The following is a 16,803-nucleotide window of genomic DNA, read 5'->3' as shown; positions in this document are numbered from 1 at the left end:
AAAAACTTCTTCCAAACATGCATAATCAGACACCTATTCCCGGGCCTTAATGATGCCTTTAGCTGATTTCATTACTTTTACGTTATTCTGATTATTAAAGGTAAATTTAGCATAAAAGAACATGCAGCTTCTGTCTTGTTTGTTGGACTACTTCTCTGTTATGTTAGAAGACGACTGCTCTGAGGCTGCCATACTAGAGAGGTCACATGTTGGTGGTCAGGTTGACAATCCCAGCTCAGCTCAGCCTTCTAACCATACCTGTCAGAGTGCTAGATATGTAAGTAAAACCATCTTGCAACCTCTAGCCAGGCTGCTTGCTAGCTGCATACCACAATGTAACCTCCGTCATTACCATGTGAAATGGAATATATACTCAGCCAAATCTTGCCCAGATTCTGATGCACAAAATTGGGAGAAATACTAAAATTGTAATTATTTCAAGCAACTATATTTTTGTGGTCATTTGTTGTTGTACAACAATAGATAACTGAAGAACTCAATGACACCATAAGTTGGAACTTTGATTCCTTGGTAGTGGGGGTAAAGATTCTCCAGCTGGAGTAGAAAGGAGAGAGAGAGAAATAAAAATGATATATATCTCTCTTTTAAAGATTTTTTTTTGAAATATAGTTGATTTGCCATGTTGTGATCATTTAAGATGTACAGCAAAATGATTCAATTATACATGTATATGTACAAATATATACTCTTTTTTTTACATTCTCTTCCATTGTAGGTTATTACAAGATGTTGAGTATAATTCCCTGTGCTATACAGTAGGTCCTTGTTGGTTATCTGTTTTATATATAGTAGCGTGTATATTTTAATCCTAAACTCCTAATTTATCCCTTCACCCTCTTTCCCCTTTGGTAACCATAAGTTTGTTTTCTATGTCTGTGAGTCTATTTCTGTCTTGTAAATAAGTTCATTTGTATAATTTTTTTAGATCCCACATATAAGTGATATCTCATATTTGTCTTTCTCTCTCTGACTTAGTTTACTTAATTTGATAATCTCTAGATCCATCCATGTTGCTGCAAATGGCATTATTTCACATAAATCTCTCTTATCTGCCCCCCAGAGAGTGCTCCCCTGGTTGCCACTGCTTCTAGGATTAAAATTGACTGGCTAAATGGACTGCCCAAATACTAACTCTCTTCATGCGATTTTTGAGTTATTTGGTATTGGGGTCTCTGAGCATCCCATTTGCCCATGAACTTGATATGGGTACCCAGTGGTAGACCTTACAGCTTCTTAATTCCAGGTCCCCTTGTGTAGCAGACGGCTTTCTTGTAGACCTTACAGCTTCTTAAATTCCAGGTCCCCTTGTGTAGCAGATGGCTTTCTTGGGTGAATTAATAGCATGATTGCTCAACTCCAGCTTTCTGTTTTGTCCACTTGACCCTGAGGAAATACACACATCCTGGTCATGCTGAACAGGTACATTACAGCCTGCCCCTCTACCATATGCTTTCTCTGTCATGCTGAAAGGAGTTTCAAATCTGCCCTCCTTGCTCTGTTAGGCTCTGAGAGCTGATCATCCAGTCAGCTGCCTGAGAAGACATTCTATTAGGAGAACAGAACCAAATGCCAGTCCCCCAGTTCTCTTTAACTTGTTTTCCTGAAGTTTCCTTTCATGCTAGGCATCTTTCTTCTCTCCCATATCACATCCTCTTACAGTTACATGTGTTATTCATCATTCTTTTCATGCTTTCAGTTATTTCAACTTTGAATGATTTCCTTCATCCATAACACTGAGGAAAGCTTAACTATAATATAGTTAGAAAATAAACTTTAGTATTCTAAGATCTTTGACAAATAGAGTACAAATGAGATGTCTAAGTTATGGATTATAAGACCTCTATCGACTATATTATAGTCACTCTCAATGGCTTGGATATAGTAAATGATAACTGACCAGAGGTAGCCTATTCAAAAAACTTCTATTTATCAAAAATATATTTTCCACAGTAGAATATTTTTCATTAGAAAACTATCTTGTGCGACCTACCCTTTCTATTAATGCACATGCAAAACATGTGCATATTTTTAGAAGGAGGAGTATTAGGTCCAGTACCTTAACTCAAGATGAAAGTCTGCAGCTAGTTCTTCACTCACCTGTACTGTAACTCTAAAAGGTCTCTTTCTCCCCAGCGGCTACTATAGCTACCAAAACCATCATCATGGTGTGAGGGCACCCATCATAGCAGGTCTGGTACCTGCAGTCAGAGCCTGAGCTCCAACCACTTGGAAAATGGAAGAGGAGTATACATCCATACTGTGCAAACGAGTGTCATTGTTCCTTAAAAGCTTAGATTTTTCAAACTTAGAAAACTGTATTTTGTTAATTATTAATAGAATTAAGGCACATGCTGGCTCCTCTCTGACCTGCTGGATGTAGTTTTTACTTAAATCCAAATTAGGAAACCCCATTGTGTGGATTCTCATAAGTTATGTTGGCTCTCACTTGGACATATGCAGAACTGAGACTTAGACTCATAATCCATACATACACACAATGTGAAAGGGCTGCCAAGCTAATATTTCTAAAATATCTACCCTTCGTCCATTCCACTGTCTATTCAAAGACTACTGTGTGGAATTTAGAACCCTCAAGGAAGTCTGGTGAGATGAACACTATACACCTCCATGAAAAAGAAAGAGGCTAAGTATATATCACATGGTCATTAAAGATTCTGCAATAAGAATAGATTGTTGTGGGCCTTACTTTGTTTGAGTTCACAGAGTTTGAAAGTAAACTTTATTTATATTTTAATACATAAGGCTGCTTTCAATGATCAAATTAGCCAGCCTCAGCAGGAAACTCTCATTATGGTGAATGACTGAGAAATAAATAGCCCACACTTGCCCTGCCAAGTGGAACAAAATTGTCTAAGTGTACCTTACTGCAGATTGAACTAGCATATGTTTTGGCCCTGACCCTTCTATAAAAACTCTCAGATGCAATGAAATGGTACAATGATTGAACAACTTCCAATTAATTAAAAAGCAGTCATTAATCAGAGTTACTATAGTCCAAGGTCCAAATAGTTTTATTAGACTACTAATAATTATTTTATGCATTATTGCTTTGCTGTTTTTATACTAATCTTGAGAATTAAAAAAACGCAAGCCTCCAAAAATCACTTCATTCAAATTATCAGAAACTTCCAACAGGCAAATGTTTCTAATTTTTTTTTGGTTTTTGTTTTGGTGTTATTATAACACATATCATTAGGCAAAGATAACTACATTAAAGCCTTAGAACTTTTATATAATTATAAAATAAATGGATAATACCAAAGACAATTCTTCTTTTCTTGGTCATGTTAATTATCCAGATGGCAATAGATTGTTTCTATTGTGGAAGAGTTCAAAAATCAGTGATAGACTTACTGCGTGCTATATTTGGGGAAAATGTTATGTTTAAGTATACCATTATGAGTTGGGATTAAATTGTTGAGTAATTTTTAAGGTTATTTGGCATTAGAGCTACTTTGCTTTAACTTTTTTTGCTTCAACATAATGTAAGTAGTATCATCTTCATATATACAGAAAATCAAACTGAGATTATTGTCCATAATTTAGGCTCAACATAACTTCATCTAATTTTTTATAAATTGTATAGAACATTATATACATGCAAAGTATTAATGGTTGTGGGTTAAAACTAAGACTGAAGTCTGTTCTTAAGGACAGTTTAGGAATAGAAACTGACCCCCAAAATTATTTTAGTTAGTTATAACTATGCAAATTATGCTGAATTCCAGGGACTTCAGACTTAAGTGCACTCTCATATAGCCTCCAAGGGAAAGTTGCAAAAGGTTTATACTGACCAAACTGTGGTCATTAAGTAATGAAGGATTTAAACAAAAGTAAATAGGTTTTTTGGTAGAATTTTTTAAAGGGTTTCTTCTGCCTGTGTGCCAAATAGTTAGCCATGAAATGGTGTTCTCAGACCAAATGAGAAGAAAGTACCTAATGTTTCTGTAATAATTGTAAGTGATAATATTATAAATTAGTAAACCAAACTATTACAGTAGCTTTATATACATTCGCTCAATTTATTACTGTCCACATTGTAAGAGTGAAGAAATAGAGGCTAAGATTTATTTCCATTTGCCACACAGCAAATGATGACCAAGCTAAGACGGGAGCCCAGGACTCACACTCCAAAACACAATTTCACAGGAACACATATTCACCTCCTTATGCTTCATTTTTAAATAAGTTAATAGTAAAATTAGTCAAGGTGATTTTTACATACATAAATAATTAAAGTAAACTATAGTAAAAAATTTTATGTACATTTGCGTTGTACATATAATTAAGCTGAAATTATTGTTAGCCTTGGCATCTATCTATGTATCATCTATCTATCTACCTATCTATCTATCATCTATCTGTCTATCATCTGTCTGTCTATCTATCTATCTATCTATCTATATATCCACCTACATTTAAGCTCGTTGGACTGCTTGCCTATTAGAAATCTATAGTGCATTTGCATTTTAGAAACAAAATACAGACTCAAAGTATGAGAATAGGGAAATATGTGTGCAATATTATGTGTGTGCCAGGGTTGTAGGTAGGTAGATTGCTATCTCTATCCAATAAGTGTTAATTACTAGATAAGACTCAAGCTACAAGAGTTCCTAATGATTTTATTGTGAAGGATCCTTTCTGATAACTTCCCTGTATATGGAAAGATTCTTCCCTACCTACACTGCATGGCCTCCTCCCTGCTGGCTGCCCTTAGTGGCAATGCCTTTGCCAGTGCCAAGGACATAAAGAAGATCCTGGACCGTGTGGGCATCAAGGAGGTGGGTGACAACCTGGCTCAGCAAGGTCACCAGTGAGCTGAAAGGAAAAAACCCTGAAGACATCAGTCACTGCTCAGGGTATCAGCCATCTGGCCAGCGCGCCCACCTCTGGAGGGCAGGTCTGCAGCTCCTGCTGCTGCTTCAGCCTTGGCGTCAGCAGAGAAAAAAGACAGGAAGAAGAAGGCGTTGGAGGAGTCAGATGACTCCCTGGGTTTATCTTGTTGAAGAAGAGTTCTGCTCCCCTGCAAAAGTGATAAGATGTCATTTCTGACATCAGTGGTATCACCGATCCCCCATTCTGTTTAGTAGAAGCAAGTCACTAGATCCAGACCACACTTAAGGGCAAAGAATTACATGGAGGTGACTCATGTGGGTATCAGGGAGTGGGGGTTCTTGGGAGCCATTTTAGAAAGTTGCCTACCTGATGTGTTTCATGGCAACTAGACGAGTCTCTCTAAAAGTGAAGAAAGTTTAGAGACCATATTACTTAACCACTAGGCCTGAAAATTTTGTGAGAAAGACAACAATCTGGTTGAATTCATAAGTATGCAACCAAAATACAAAGTGCTGTAAGAGAGAAAATAATTAAAATAATTATTTTTGAAGGCATAAGCATAGTATGTCACACAGGAATTATCATTTGAGCTGAGTCTTTAAAAGATGAAGAAGATATTGAAAAGGAGGAAAGGAGGGTATTCTAGGTTGAGGAAACATCTTAAGCAAAGGCAGAGAGGTATTAAAGCTCATGTCAAGATGAGAAATTACAAGTAAGGTGGTACAATTGGTGCCCAGAATGTGTAGGGAAGGGTAAAGAAAATGCATTCAGAAAGGGAGCCTGAGATCTCCTCTTTATTCTCATATAGAATACAGTATTGTTAGGTACAGTCACCATACTGTACAGTACATCCCTAGGACATTTATTTTATAACTGGAAGTCTGTACACTTTGATCACATTTATTTTTTGCACAGCTCGCACCCCTGCTTCAGGCAACCATTTCAAGATCGATACAAATATCATCATTGTGTTGTACACCTAAATTAATATAATGTTTTATGTCAATTATATCTCCATTTTTAAGAAATAAAGAAAAGAAAGGAAGCCTGAGGCCTTATCAAACAGAGTCTTAAATACCACATGGAGAAATTACAAAGTTTTTTAAGTGGGTTTTTGAACCCATCCTCATTTCTGCTATTTCTACTATATGTCCCTAGCTCAACATATGTCCAAAGAGACATATATCACTTCTCCAACTTTCCCCATCTGGTGAGTCTGCAAGGTAGTTATGCAAGGGGCCTGCATCCCTGTAAACCAGCACTGGCTGGGTTACATTGTATCCATCTGGGTGACCGAGGTTAACCTCATCAGGATCAAGAGACAAGGGTGAGTCTGGATTCTCTGCAGTGTTTGAGCCGTAGACATTTCTTTCTAATTTGGCCAGTCTTTTTTCAAAAGGGCACTGTAAGTCATATGCACATTTATTGAGAATAGGCATGCCGGTTGGCCCTTTCTTTTTTACTACTGTTCTTCAACTTCTTAATTGTTACCTGAATCAGAATCACCTGGGACAGTATTCCTGGACCCCATTCAAGACATAACTGAATCAGAATTTCTGGGATTACTGCCAAGAAATCTCCATTTTAAACAAGATACCTAGGTCATCTAATGGATACTGATGTTGGAACCAGTGTGCTAAATTCTCTAAATATTAGCATGGATTTGTGGAAATAAAACAGCTTAATGTTACTATGAAGACATGTACACACCCAGAGAGTGTAGTTGACTTCTGAGGACTAAATAAAACCTTTGGTTTCAATTCTGGATTGAAGCCATTATTTTTTCCTATTTTTTCTCAAATAATTGCCTTTCTCTTACACTTCATGAATACGTTACTTTGCATGTATGAGGCTAGGTAGTTTATCTACCATTTAATATTTCCCTTTTTTTTCCCTGAATAGCTATATGAAACTATCAATATTTTGTATTCTCAAAGAAAGGTAACTTTGATTTATACTAGTATTGGCAACATTTTACTAGTACTTGTAATACAGAAAAGTAATACATACTTTGAAGAAAGAATAACTTATAAATATTCAACCATTTCATAAAGCCTTCAATGTGTTGTATACATGGAAATAATAATCGTTAACACCACTATACTCATGGGCTTAATTTAGAAATGATACCATTTTTCTCACTATTGTATGATGTGTAAATATAATAGAATCCAAGTTTGTTGTTATAGTTTATATTTTATTTTAAACTTTCAACTGCTTATGGGTACACTATCATAATCAAACTATTTAGGAGTAGTATAAACCAGTAAAATTGCTCTATCAAAATCACATAGAAAACAATGTCAGGCTTTTTTTTTTGTTCCTTAATTAGTATCTGATTTTTCTCCAGAAATTAAAACCACTTGATGAGCTTCTCACCTAATGGTTGAAATTTGGATAAAAATTATATTTTAGATATGTACAGAAAATTTTAGTATCACATATCAAAATTGGAATTCAAAAAGAAGAAATATTTTTACATTGAAAATGTTATTTTATTGACATCATGGACTGTATTGTATTTCATCTATTTGTATAGGGATCCTCTCAGGTGTGAACTTCTTAGTATCAGGGACTTTATCTTATACCTCTTTGATGCCTATGGTTTATTATACTCTCTGGAACACATAGATATGTACATAGTTAATGAATAAATTGTGAGTAGCTTGATAAGCATCCCATCCTGCTGATTTGGGCCTTGGAGTTCCTGGTAAGTTGCCTCTTCTCAGCCCCTGTGCTCACCCGGTATATGTGGGGTATGATGTAGCTGGAATGGACTGGACGCTGGAACAGGCTTAATGAAGTCCAGAGGGAAGAGCTGTCAGCCCTTCTGCTAAGGCACCAGCACCCCAGGCAGTGGGCCTGCGTGCAGGGGAGCAGGATGTCGAAGACCCACGCGGCCTCTGTCTTGACCGCACCTTGTCCGTGCAGATGCCACCGGCAACGCCCCGGCTCTCCTGCTCCCTCTCAAGGTCCAGGCTTTGAAGTGGGGTCAGGAGCTCCCAGGCAGGGACTGACTTGGGCTGAGACTCCTGGGAGTAGCTGTGATCTCCATCTGCCGATGATGGGGAAAGGGACTTCCAGAAACTGCCAGCAACCTCCTTGGACTTGCTAGTCAGTCCCCCCAGGCCAGGCTCCGTGTGCCAGAAGACCCCAACCCAGTCCCAACCCACAGCCACAGAAGGCAGGTAGGTGGTGTCAGAGGCCCTGCGAGTCAGGACAGGGTGACATGTGGTTCCAAAGGGCGGTGACGCCATTCCAGGAGGCCTGGGGACTGTGGGAGCTGTTAGCTGCATCAGCCTCCTTGGAAGTAGAAGCCTTGCTGGAAGTGCAGACCTGGAAGCAAGTGGGAGCTCCACCCCCAGCAACAGGCCCCTGGGGCAAAGTTCCTGCGTGGCCCCTGGCAATGAATGCTGTTCCCGGCACAACGGCCGACGTGCCCCGCGGAGCCCATCGCAGCCGCAGCCCCATGGTTGGAATCCTTCTTTCCTTTTAATATACATTTTAATATTTCTTATTACCAGGGATTAGTTATCTATTGCTGCATTACAAATTACAATGGAGTTTCTTTGGGTCAGGAATTCTTTTTTTCTTTTTTAATAAATTTATTTATTTTATTTTTATTTATTTCTGGCTGCGTTGGGTCTTTGTTGCTGCGCGTGGGATTTCTCTAGTTGTGGCGAGCGGGGGCTACCCTTCGTTGCGGTGCACAGGCTTCTCATTGTAGTGGCTTCTCTTGTTGCGGAGCACGGGCTCTAGGGCACGCGGGCTTCAGTAGTTGTGGCACACAGGCTCAGTAGTTTTGGCTTGCGGGCTATAGAGCGCAGGCTCAGTAGTTGCGGCTCACAGGCTTAGTTGCTCCGCAGCATGTGAGATCTTCCCGGACCCAGTCTGGAACCCATGTCCCCTGCGTTGGCAGGCGGATTCTTAACTACTGCGCCACCAGGGAAGCCCTGGGTCAGGAATCCTAAAAGGATTCATCTTAATATCTGCTCCAGGAAGTCTGGAAGACTTGACAGCTGGGGGCTGGAATCTTCGGAAAGCTCTTGTACTTCAGAAACCCAAAGGCACTGAAACTTTTTGCTTTCTGCAGCTAATTAAACTCCAAGTAAGGAGTGATGCCAGTCTTCTTTTCTTATCAATGAAGCATAATATAACTGAGGTTCAGTCATGTTGTTGTAGCACGTATCACTGTTTTGTTCCTTTTCATTGTTGAAGAATTTTATTGTATGGATATGCCACGGTTTATCTATTCACCAAAAGATAGACATTTGAATTGTTCCCAGTTTGGGACTATACGCATAATATTTCCATGCACATATGCAGACAGGCTTGTTGTGGACATTCACTTCATTCTCTTGGGGAGAGACCTAGGAGTGGAGTTGTTGGCTTATAAGTTCACGTTTAAGGTTTAAAGAAAATTCCAATGTATTTTCCAAAATGACTATGCAACTTTGTATTTCTGACAGTGATCCTTTCCATCAGCAATCCATTTTATTTCTCTCAGCTATGATTTGTGAATTTCAGTGTATAAGTCCTACCTTTATTTTGCTAAATTTATTCCTAAATATTTTATTATCTTTGATTCTATTGTGAATTGAATTTTTCCCAGTTCTATGTCAGTTTCTTCTTTGCTAGTATATTAGGTATAAAATGGCCATTTTTTATATTGCTCTCTTATCCCACAGCCTTAACATACTTGATTTGATCTATAAGTGTTTTGTGGATTCTTTAGGATTTCCTACCTACAGGGTCTTGTCATTTTTTGATAAAAATATGTTTTCTTTTCCATCTGAATACTTTTTAAATTTTTATTTTTATTTGTTTGCACTGGATAAACCCTTAAGTGCAATGGTCAATATGTGGTCAGAGCAGACATTCTTGCCAAGCGCTCAATAATAAAGAGAAAATATTTAGTCTTTCACCATTGAGTATGATACTGGCTATGGTTTTCTTATAGATGGACTATGTCAGGTTGCAGATGTTGCCTTCTATTCATTATTTGTTGAGAATTTTTAATAAAATCATGAATGGATAATTTTTGTCAAATGCTAATGGTGAGTCTATTGAGATGGCTATGTGATTTTTTTGTTCTTTCTTCTGTTAATATGATATATCACATTGACTATTATTAGATGTTAAACTAACCTTTCATCCATAGGATAAATGCTATTTGGTCATTATACATTAGTTTTCTAATAAGCTTCTGGCATCAACTTGCTAATATTTTGTTAAGGAATTTATGTACCTATGTTCATGAGTGATATTAGTCCATGCTTTGGTTTTTTTCTGATGTTTTAAATTGACTTTTGGTATTAAGAAACAAGGAATAAGCTGGTGTTTTCTCCTCTATTTTCTCTATTTTCTGAAAGGGTTTGCAAAGAATTGATATTATATGGTCTATAAGTAGTTGATAGACTTTCTCAGTGAAGCCATGAGGGCATGACTTTTTCTTGATGGGGAGATTTTTAATTACAGCTTAATTTTTTCCACTTGTTTTAGGTCTATTAAGATTTTCTCTTTAATTTTGGGGTCAGTTATGACAATTTATGTCTTCCTAGGAATCTGTCCAGTTCATCTATGTTAACTAAATTTTTGACATAAATTTATAATATTATTTTATAATATGTATTTCACTTATGGTATTTCACTGCTCCTTTATTATTGATTTTCATAATTTCGCCTTAATCTTTTTTATTTTCTTAGTTTAAGCCATACTTTAAAATACTACTAATAAGGCAGTTCTAACTCAAATTGACTCAAAAAGTTATGGGATTTGATTGAGATATCACCAAGGATAAAGAAAGAAGATCTAACAAAACATTCTTGAAGCCATGAGGGGCAAAAATAGAATTAGTTATCGATTATTTTATCTGAGCCCAAAACTATTAATAAGCTAGTTATGCAATATAAGCAACATGGGTCAGTGATAATTGGAGTTTAAATGGCTTGACTACTAAGAACACAGCAATTAATTGTGTAAGATTTTAGTTATTTAATATTTACAAAGTTCGTAATTGAATTTACTTTCTAAGTATTCAATGATAACTAGTTTCTAATTTGGCAAAGATTCGGATAATAATGCTCATGCCAAATCAAGTTTAAACAAATTTCATCATTGCTGTTTCAAAGATTAGATGAGTCAGAAAGGAAATAAGTCATTCCTTTTTCACATCATTTAATGAATTATAAATGAAAACATATATATATATTACTTTAATAAATATATTACTTTGGGAAAAGATCAATTCTTACTTGAGTATAGTAGTTCTCAAACAGAAATGTTACTATGTACCCAGACAGATTTACAAATATAAGGTGACATTTTTAAACATTTAACAATAAAAAGTTTTACAAATATGCAGTAGAAGAGAGAATTATATAATGAAACCCATAAACCCATCACTCATTTTTGACAGTATGAATACTTGTCTTTGTTGTTATTATAGTTTTTCCTCTATTCTTGTTTGGGCATTTATTTTGTAATTTACACAGTGATGACTAGTGACATTTAAAATTCAGTATTTCTACAAATCCTACAGTGCATAGGAAAATCTCACACAACAAAATATTTGTCTTAGCTAAAATACCAAAAGCACACCTTTGAGAAACACTTTTAATAATAAGATGTTACAATACTGATCATATTTTGAGCCATAGTACTCATTGGGACAGATGTTCAAATCTATATTGCAGATTTATATTTAAAACTACCAAAAGGGAATTTTTCATGGGTAAAAATAAGCTTGAATTAATAACTTATTTATACATTATAAAATTAAATCTGTACTATAAACATAATTGTGAGAGAAGTTTTGCCCCATCCTCACACTAACTTAAAATAAAACTATAATCCAGAGGGGAAAAAAACCCACTTTTTTCTTCATATGTCCTTGGGACTTGTAAATTATGTACCAAGTAAAATAGGAAGTAGTGGCTGATTTGTACATTGTACAGAAGTTGAATAGGTTAATATATAATAGAGTTTAAGAGCATGGACTTGAAACTAGAACACTTGGATTCAAAACCCATCTTACCACTTTTAACTTGGAATTTTTGGAAGAGTTACATTCCCCCTCTGTTCTTCAGAGTCCAATATACAATAAGGGATAATAATGGTCTCTATATTAGAGTTGCCTGTGAAACCTAAATGAGCTTACTTGTGAAATGTGTCTTAGAATATGGGTACATTATAAGTATTATGAAGTATTAGGCATTGATTTTGCTGTAGTTTTTGATAATTTACAGTTTGTTTAGGAAAGTGAACCTAATTTAACCAAACTGTTGATTTTATCTGTATTTCATGATATATGAATACTTAATATCAATAACAGAAGATGAGCTAGATCATCTCCACAAATTACAGTTGGTGATAAGAATAATGATAATTTACCAAAACTAATCTAACATTCTGTAGAACACTCATTTAATACAACAAACTTAAAAACTTATGAATTAGCACCTATTAATACCACGAGTTGAAGAAAGATTAAATAACTTGTGAAAACTGAACCAAACCTTTTCTACCAGATAAGATAATGCCATGTAACCAATATTAATTTTTGAATAAATAGATATTTTTTGCATCCTTCTCCAAGATGACCAATACACCTTCTATAAACACAACCCATATTACAAAATATACCATTTCTCTTCCCTTTATGTTATCTGTGCCTGTACTGGTACACAATGTTGGATTTCACTGTGTCATATATGAATATGTGAACATTTCTTAAGCTACGGCTGACGGTGCTTTTTATTTTTTTAGATAAATTTTAGCACAGCAGAATATTGTTGGCTTGTCAGAATCAGTCATGTGGTGAGATTTGTATGTATTCTTTACAAGCATCCAGATAGAGATCTATGAGAATACTAACATTATGAATCTTCAGTGGCACTGCAGATGAAGAATCTAACACAATAACCAATCATTTAAAAAGGTCTGGTGGAATGAACATAATATTTGGATTTCCATAGTCCTGGGTTTAAATATTAACTCCCCGTCCCTCTAGATGTATGACTCTGGGCAAGATCCTTCGACAATTTGGGGCACTTTATCCATCTGTAAAACTTCATTAGGTAAAATAAATAAGTTGAAAGATGTGCATTATGTTATGCCTTATTAGTCTAATTATTTCTGGTTTTCTTCAGCAAATGACAGAGAGGCCGGTAATCTATCACAGGCTGGGGCTAAAAATTGTGATGGAATTTTGGCAGAGATAACTTTTCAAACTAAACCCTGTTTATTCTTTCCTTTCTTATCACCAGCAAGTAATTTCAGGGTGCATCGTAGTTTTCCACAATCTATCTCTTACTTCTACTTCCTTAAATTTATTTTAATTTTCGTCTATGCAAAGCAATCTCTCCTTCATTCTTGGAGTTTATCATCCTTTTTTGGAGGAATCATTTTGAGAGAGTTATTTAAATATGTAGATGATACTACCCAATAAAGTTATAGACACAACATAGAAAAACATATGTTTTATCCAGTGAAAAATATCACTATTAGTGAAGATTGATCCTGTGAACTAACCCTGGTATGATGGCTACACTTGTGATGAAATACCAGCTAAATGTTTGACCTTAACTTTGGTGTTGATTTTCAGGGATAAATACTGGTATAGTGCACTGCTGGTGCTCTGACAGCGTGACATTGATAGCACCAGTATTCATCTCTTTTTATTATAATTAAAAAAAAAAATGTTTTTACTGGAGTATATTTGATTAACAATGTTGTGTTAGTTTCAGGTGTACAGCAAAGTGATTCAGTTATACATATACATGTATCTATTCTTTTTCAAATTTTTTTACCATTTAGATTATTACAGAATATTGAGCAGAGGTCCCTGTGCTATACAGTAGGTCCTTGTTGGTTATCTGTTTTAAATATAGCAGTGTCTGCATATAAATCCATCTTTTTATCATTTATATTTGGCACAATGCCTCAGCTTCCCATAAAGGAAAGGTCCTTTGGATTCCATATGAATGTTGATTTTTTAAAATGTTAATGCTATTTACTATAAGAGCAATAACTGATCAGATTTTGTAATCATCTTTTCTCCTTTTATATTTTTAACAGGTAACCCATTATTAACCAGCAGAGTCAACATATTAATTAATGTTCTAGATGTCAATGAATTTCCTCCCGAAATATCTGTGCCGTATGAGACAGCTGTGTGTGAAAATGCCAAACCAGGACAGGTATCTTATCAATATTGTTAATTAAGAGTGTATAAACACCCACTATATGCATGTGTTTTAGGTTATATGACCTTGCATGAATATACACACATGGATCTTATGTCTTCATAAAAGAAACCATAAAAGATAGTAAATTCTTTTGAATTAATGGTATGTTTTGGATGTGGAGTTAATACCACAGGGGATAAAGTGATGATGGCCTAGTGAATATTCTTTGTATAACTAAAAGTTCTAGGATTGCAGATTCTGCTGTTTTCCATTTGTATACTGTGGAATTTCTAAAGAACTTGTGACTCTAAATCCAGGAAGCAAGCAACTTTAGACTACGTTCTTCTATAGTATTTCTTGCTTTGCTCACATGCTTTTATGAAAGGGTGCATAACAATTCTTAAGCCCTTGAAAAATGGAAAGCTTTCTCTGGTGGCCTTGAGTAGAGCATCTGGGTTATTCAAGATATCTGAATTACATTTTCTTATTACGTATTGCTCTGGAGGGAGGTTCTGGTGGGGAGAGGATATGAGGAAGGACCATATAGTTGATCAAAGTTGTCAAAATCCTAGAGTTTATGTGGACCATGGTGGGTAGCTAGCTTTTTTCTACACTATTATAAATGAATGAGTGAACATATAATATGATATGATATAATATAATGTAATATAACATAATATAATATAATAGGAACCAGTCATGAGCAAATGGTAAGAGTGTGATATGAAACAAGAATATAATTAATCCAAAATTGTATACCTGGGTTCCAAAAGAAAAATACATCAGTATGCTTTGCTTTGCTGTCTATTTCAATTACCTTTAAATAGCATAACTACTCATTTAAGTAAATTTGAAGTTTTAATTCTTACTTGAAGAAATATCTCAATATTTAAAATGGTATCTTTATTGAAAAAGGTCCTTTTTTAATACCTAGTATTTGTTTCAATTTGAATGTTTTCTACTGCTTCATAGAATATTTGTCCCATAGTTCTAATCCTGTGATGTTCACTAGCCTTATAGGTTTTAAATTAATATTAAATACAAGTTAAAGTAAATGTTCTCATTCACACATGCCCCATTTCAAGTGCTCAGTAGCTGTATGAGATGAGTGGCTACCATTTTTATTAGTTTAGATCTACAGTATTTCCATCAGTACAGGAACTTCTAGTGGACCGTGCTGCTTTATTACTGCTTTTGATAATTTGGGGAAAGTATTAACTTTATTACAGTATGACTTAGTCATATTTTCCCAAGTGATAAATTTGGATCGTTAATTTTGAATAGACACAGAAATAAATTTTTTTAAAGTTTTAATACTTTATCACTTTAAATGCATCCAAAATTTACATGGGGTGAACCTAGTGCCTGATTTATTGTCTGAAATAGTAGATGCTGCATAAATGTCTACATAAATAAATAACCTGAATTGGTTGTTTGCAGAGTTATAAGAGGTTTACCAAAATTCTACAACTTAGCTATTCTCCACTTTTCAGAGCCTTCTACTGCCACCCCAAAAATCCAATCCTTTATTTTTAGGTAATTTAGGAACATTAATTATTTCACAGCAATCAGAATTTTGTAATGCACTAAGTGAAAGCCTTTTGGAAATAGAACTCTATTTAATGCTTCTATGTTTTTCCAGTAAATTAAAGAGTTTAAAAAGTTGGGAATAGTAGAAGTTATTAGAGATAACTTGATTTTCTTATATTTAGACAAAGTGGTAAGGAATCTGTGTGGACATTGGAAGCTCTTTTTTTCTAATAAATACCTGTGGGGTATTCTGTGTCCTATTGGGCCACATTTCCATACAAAACATAACCCTGAAATGTCTGAAATGTAGTATATGAGCATTTTCTGCTTTTGACCCCAGCCATCCTGACCCTTGTCTAGAAACTATGCATAGGAACTATTTACCTCTTCTGGACTATAATTGAATATGCATGCATGTATATATGTACGTATGCCTTATTAGCTATGTATCTATGTGTCTATCTATATTCAAAAGAAGTAAGAGAAAAGAAAGATGATGCTATATAAATCAATAGTGATTTACATGATGAACCAATGAAGTAAGGGAGTTGTTTTACTTAGGGCAATAACTCTCAAGTGTCAATTACAGATAAGTACCAGTTTATACCAAAAATTTCATCTCCGTATGCTGTTTTAAAGGATGTTTCTCCATTGTAAAGTTATGTTCTTGATAAGTTTTGATGTTAATTTAGTAAATAATTGTGCTAGTTGATAGCAAAGGCAAAACAAAACAGAACTTCACAAATTAATCCCCACATAATTTAAAGAAATTTTATGGGTGAGATATAGTAATCTGAGCACATGTGAAGGAAAGTTGAAGTTTTACAGGGTCTGTATGGTAATTATTTGACTAAATTGCCATATTTAGCCTTCGGTGTTGAATCCATGACAATTCTAAGGGCTAAATAGATCCTGTGTGACTGATTTACACTAAAATAGGGAACTGAATTTCTCATTAGAGGACCCATTGTCAAAATACAAAGTACTAGTACTGCACTAGACACTAGAAGCCCCAGTGTATACATTTGTGAGTTCCTGTGTGTTTCTGTGTGTGCCTACGAGCACACACAGCTATATGGGAAGGTAGATCATAGTCATAAGACTGGGTTTCAACCATGGAATAAAAACAAAATGGGATAAATAACTGACATGTTTAATGGCATCAATCTAAGAGCACAGGATGCAGGCTTTGCCCACTGGGAGCAG

General features: G+C 35.4%; 1 protein-coding gene and 1 pseudogene across 1 annotated transcript in view; both read left to right on the top strand.

The window, feature by feature from the left end:
- The window catches only part of CDH12 (cadherin 12), a 1,005,439-nt gene that overhangs the window by 979,446 nt on the left and 9,190 nt on the right, over positions 1-16,803 (top strand). The window contains exon 11 of the mRNA XM_007188231.2: positions 13,958-14,079. Within this exon, the coding sequence (XP_007188293.2) occupies positions 13,958-14,079 (122 nt within the window). The remainder of the gene's footprint in view (positions 1-13,957; positions 14,080-16,803) is intronic.
- LOC130707031 (60S acidic ribosomal protein P2-like) lies at positions 122-5,048 on the top strand (annotated as a pseudogene).

This window comes from Balaenoptera acutorostrata, chromosome 2 (assembly GCF_949987535.1).
Source record: "Balaenoptera acutorostrata chromosome 2, mBalAcu1.1, whole genome shotgun sequence".
Taxonomy (NCBI): Eukaryota; Metazoa; Chordata; class Mammalia; order Artiodactyla; family Balaenopteridae; genus Balaenoptera; species Balaenoptera acutorostrata.
This window is presented reverse-complemented; position numbering and strand designations above follow the sequence as displayed.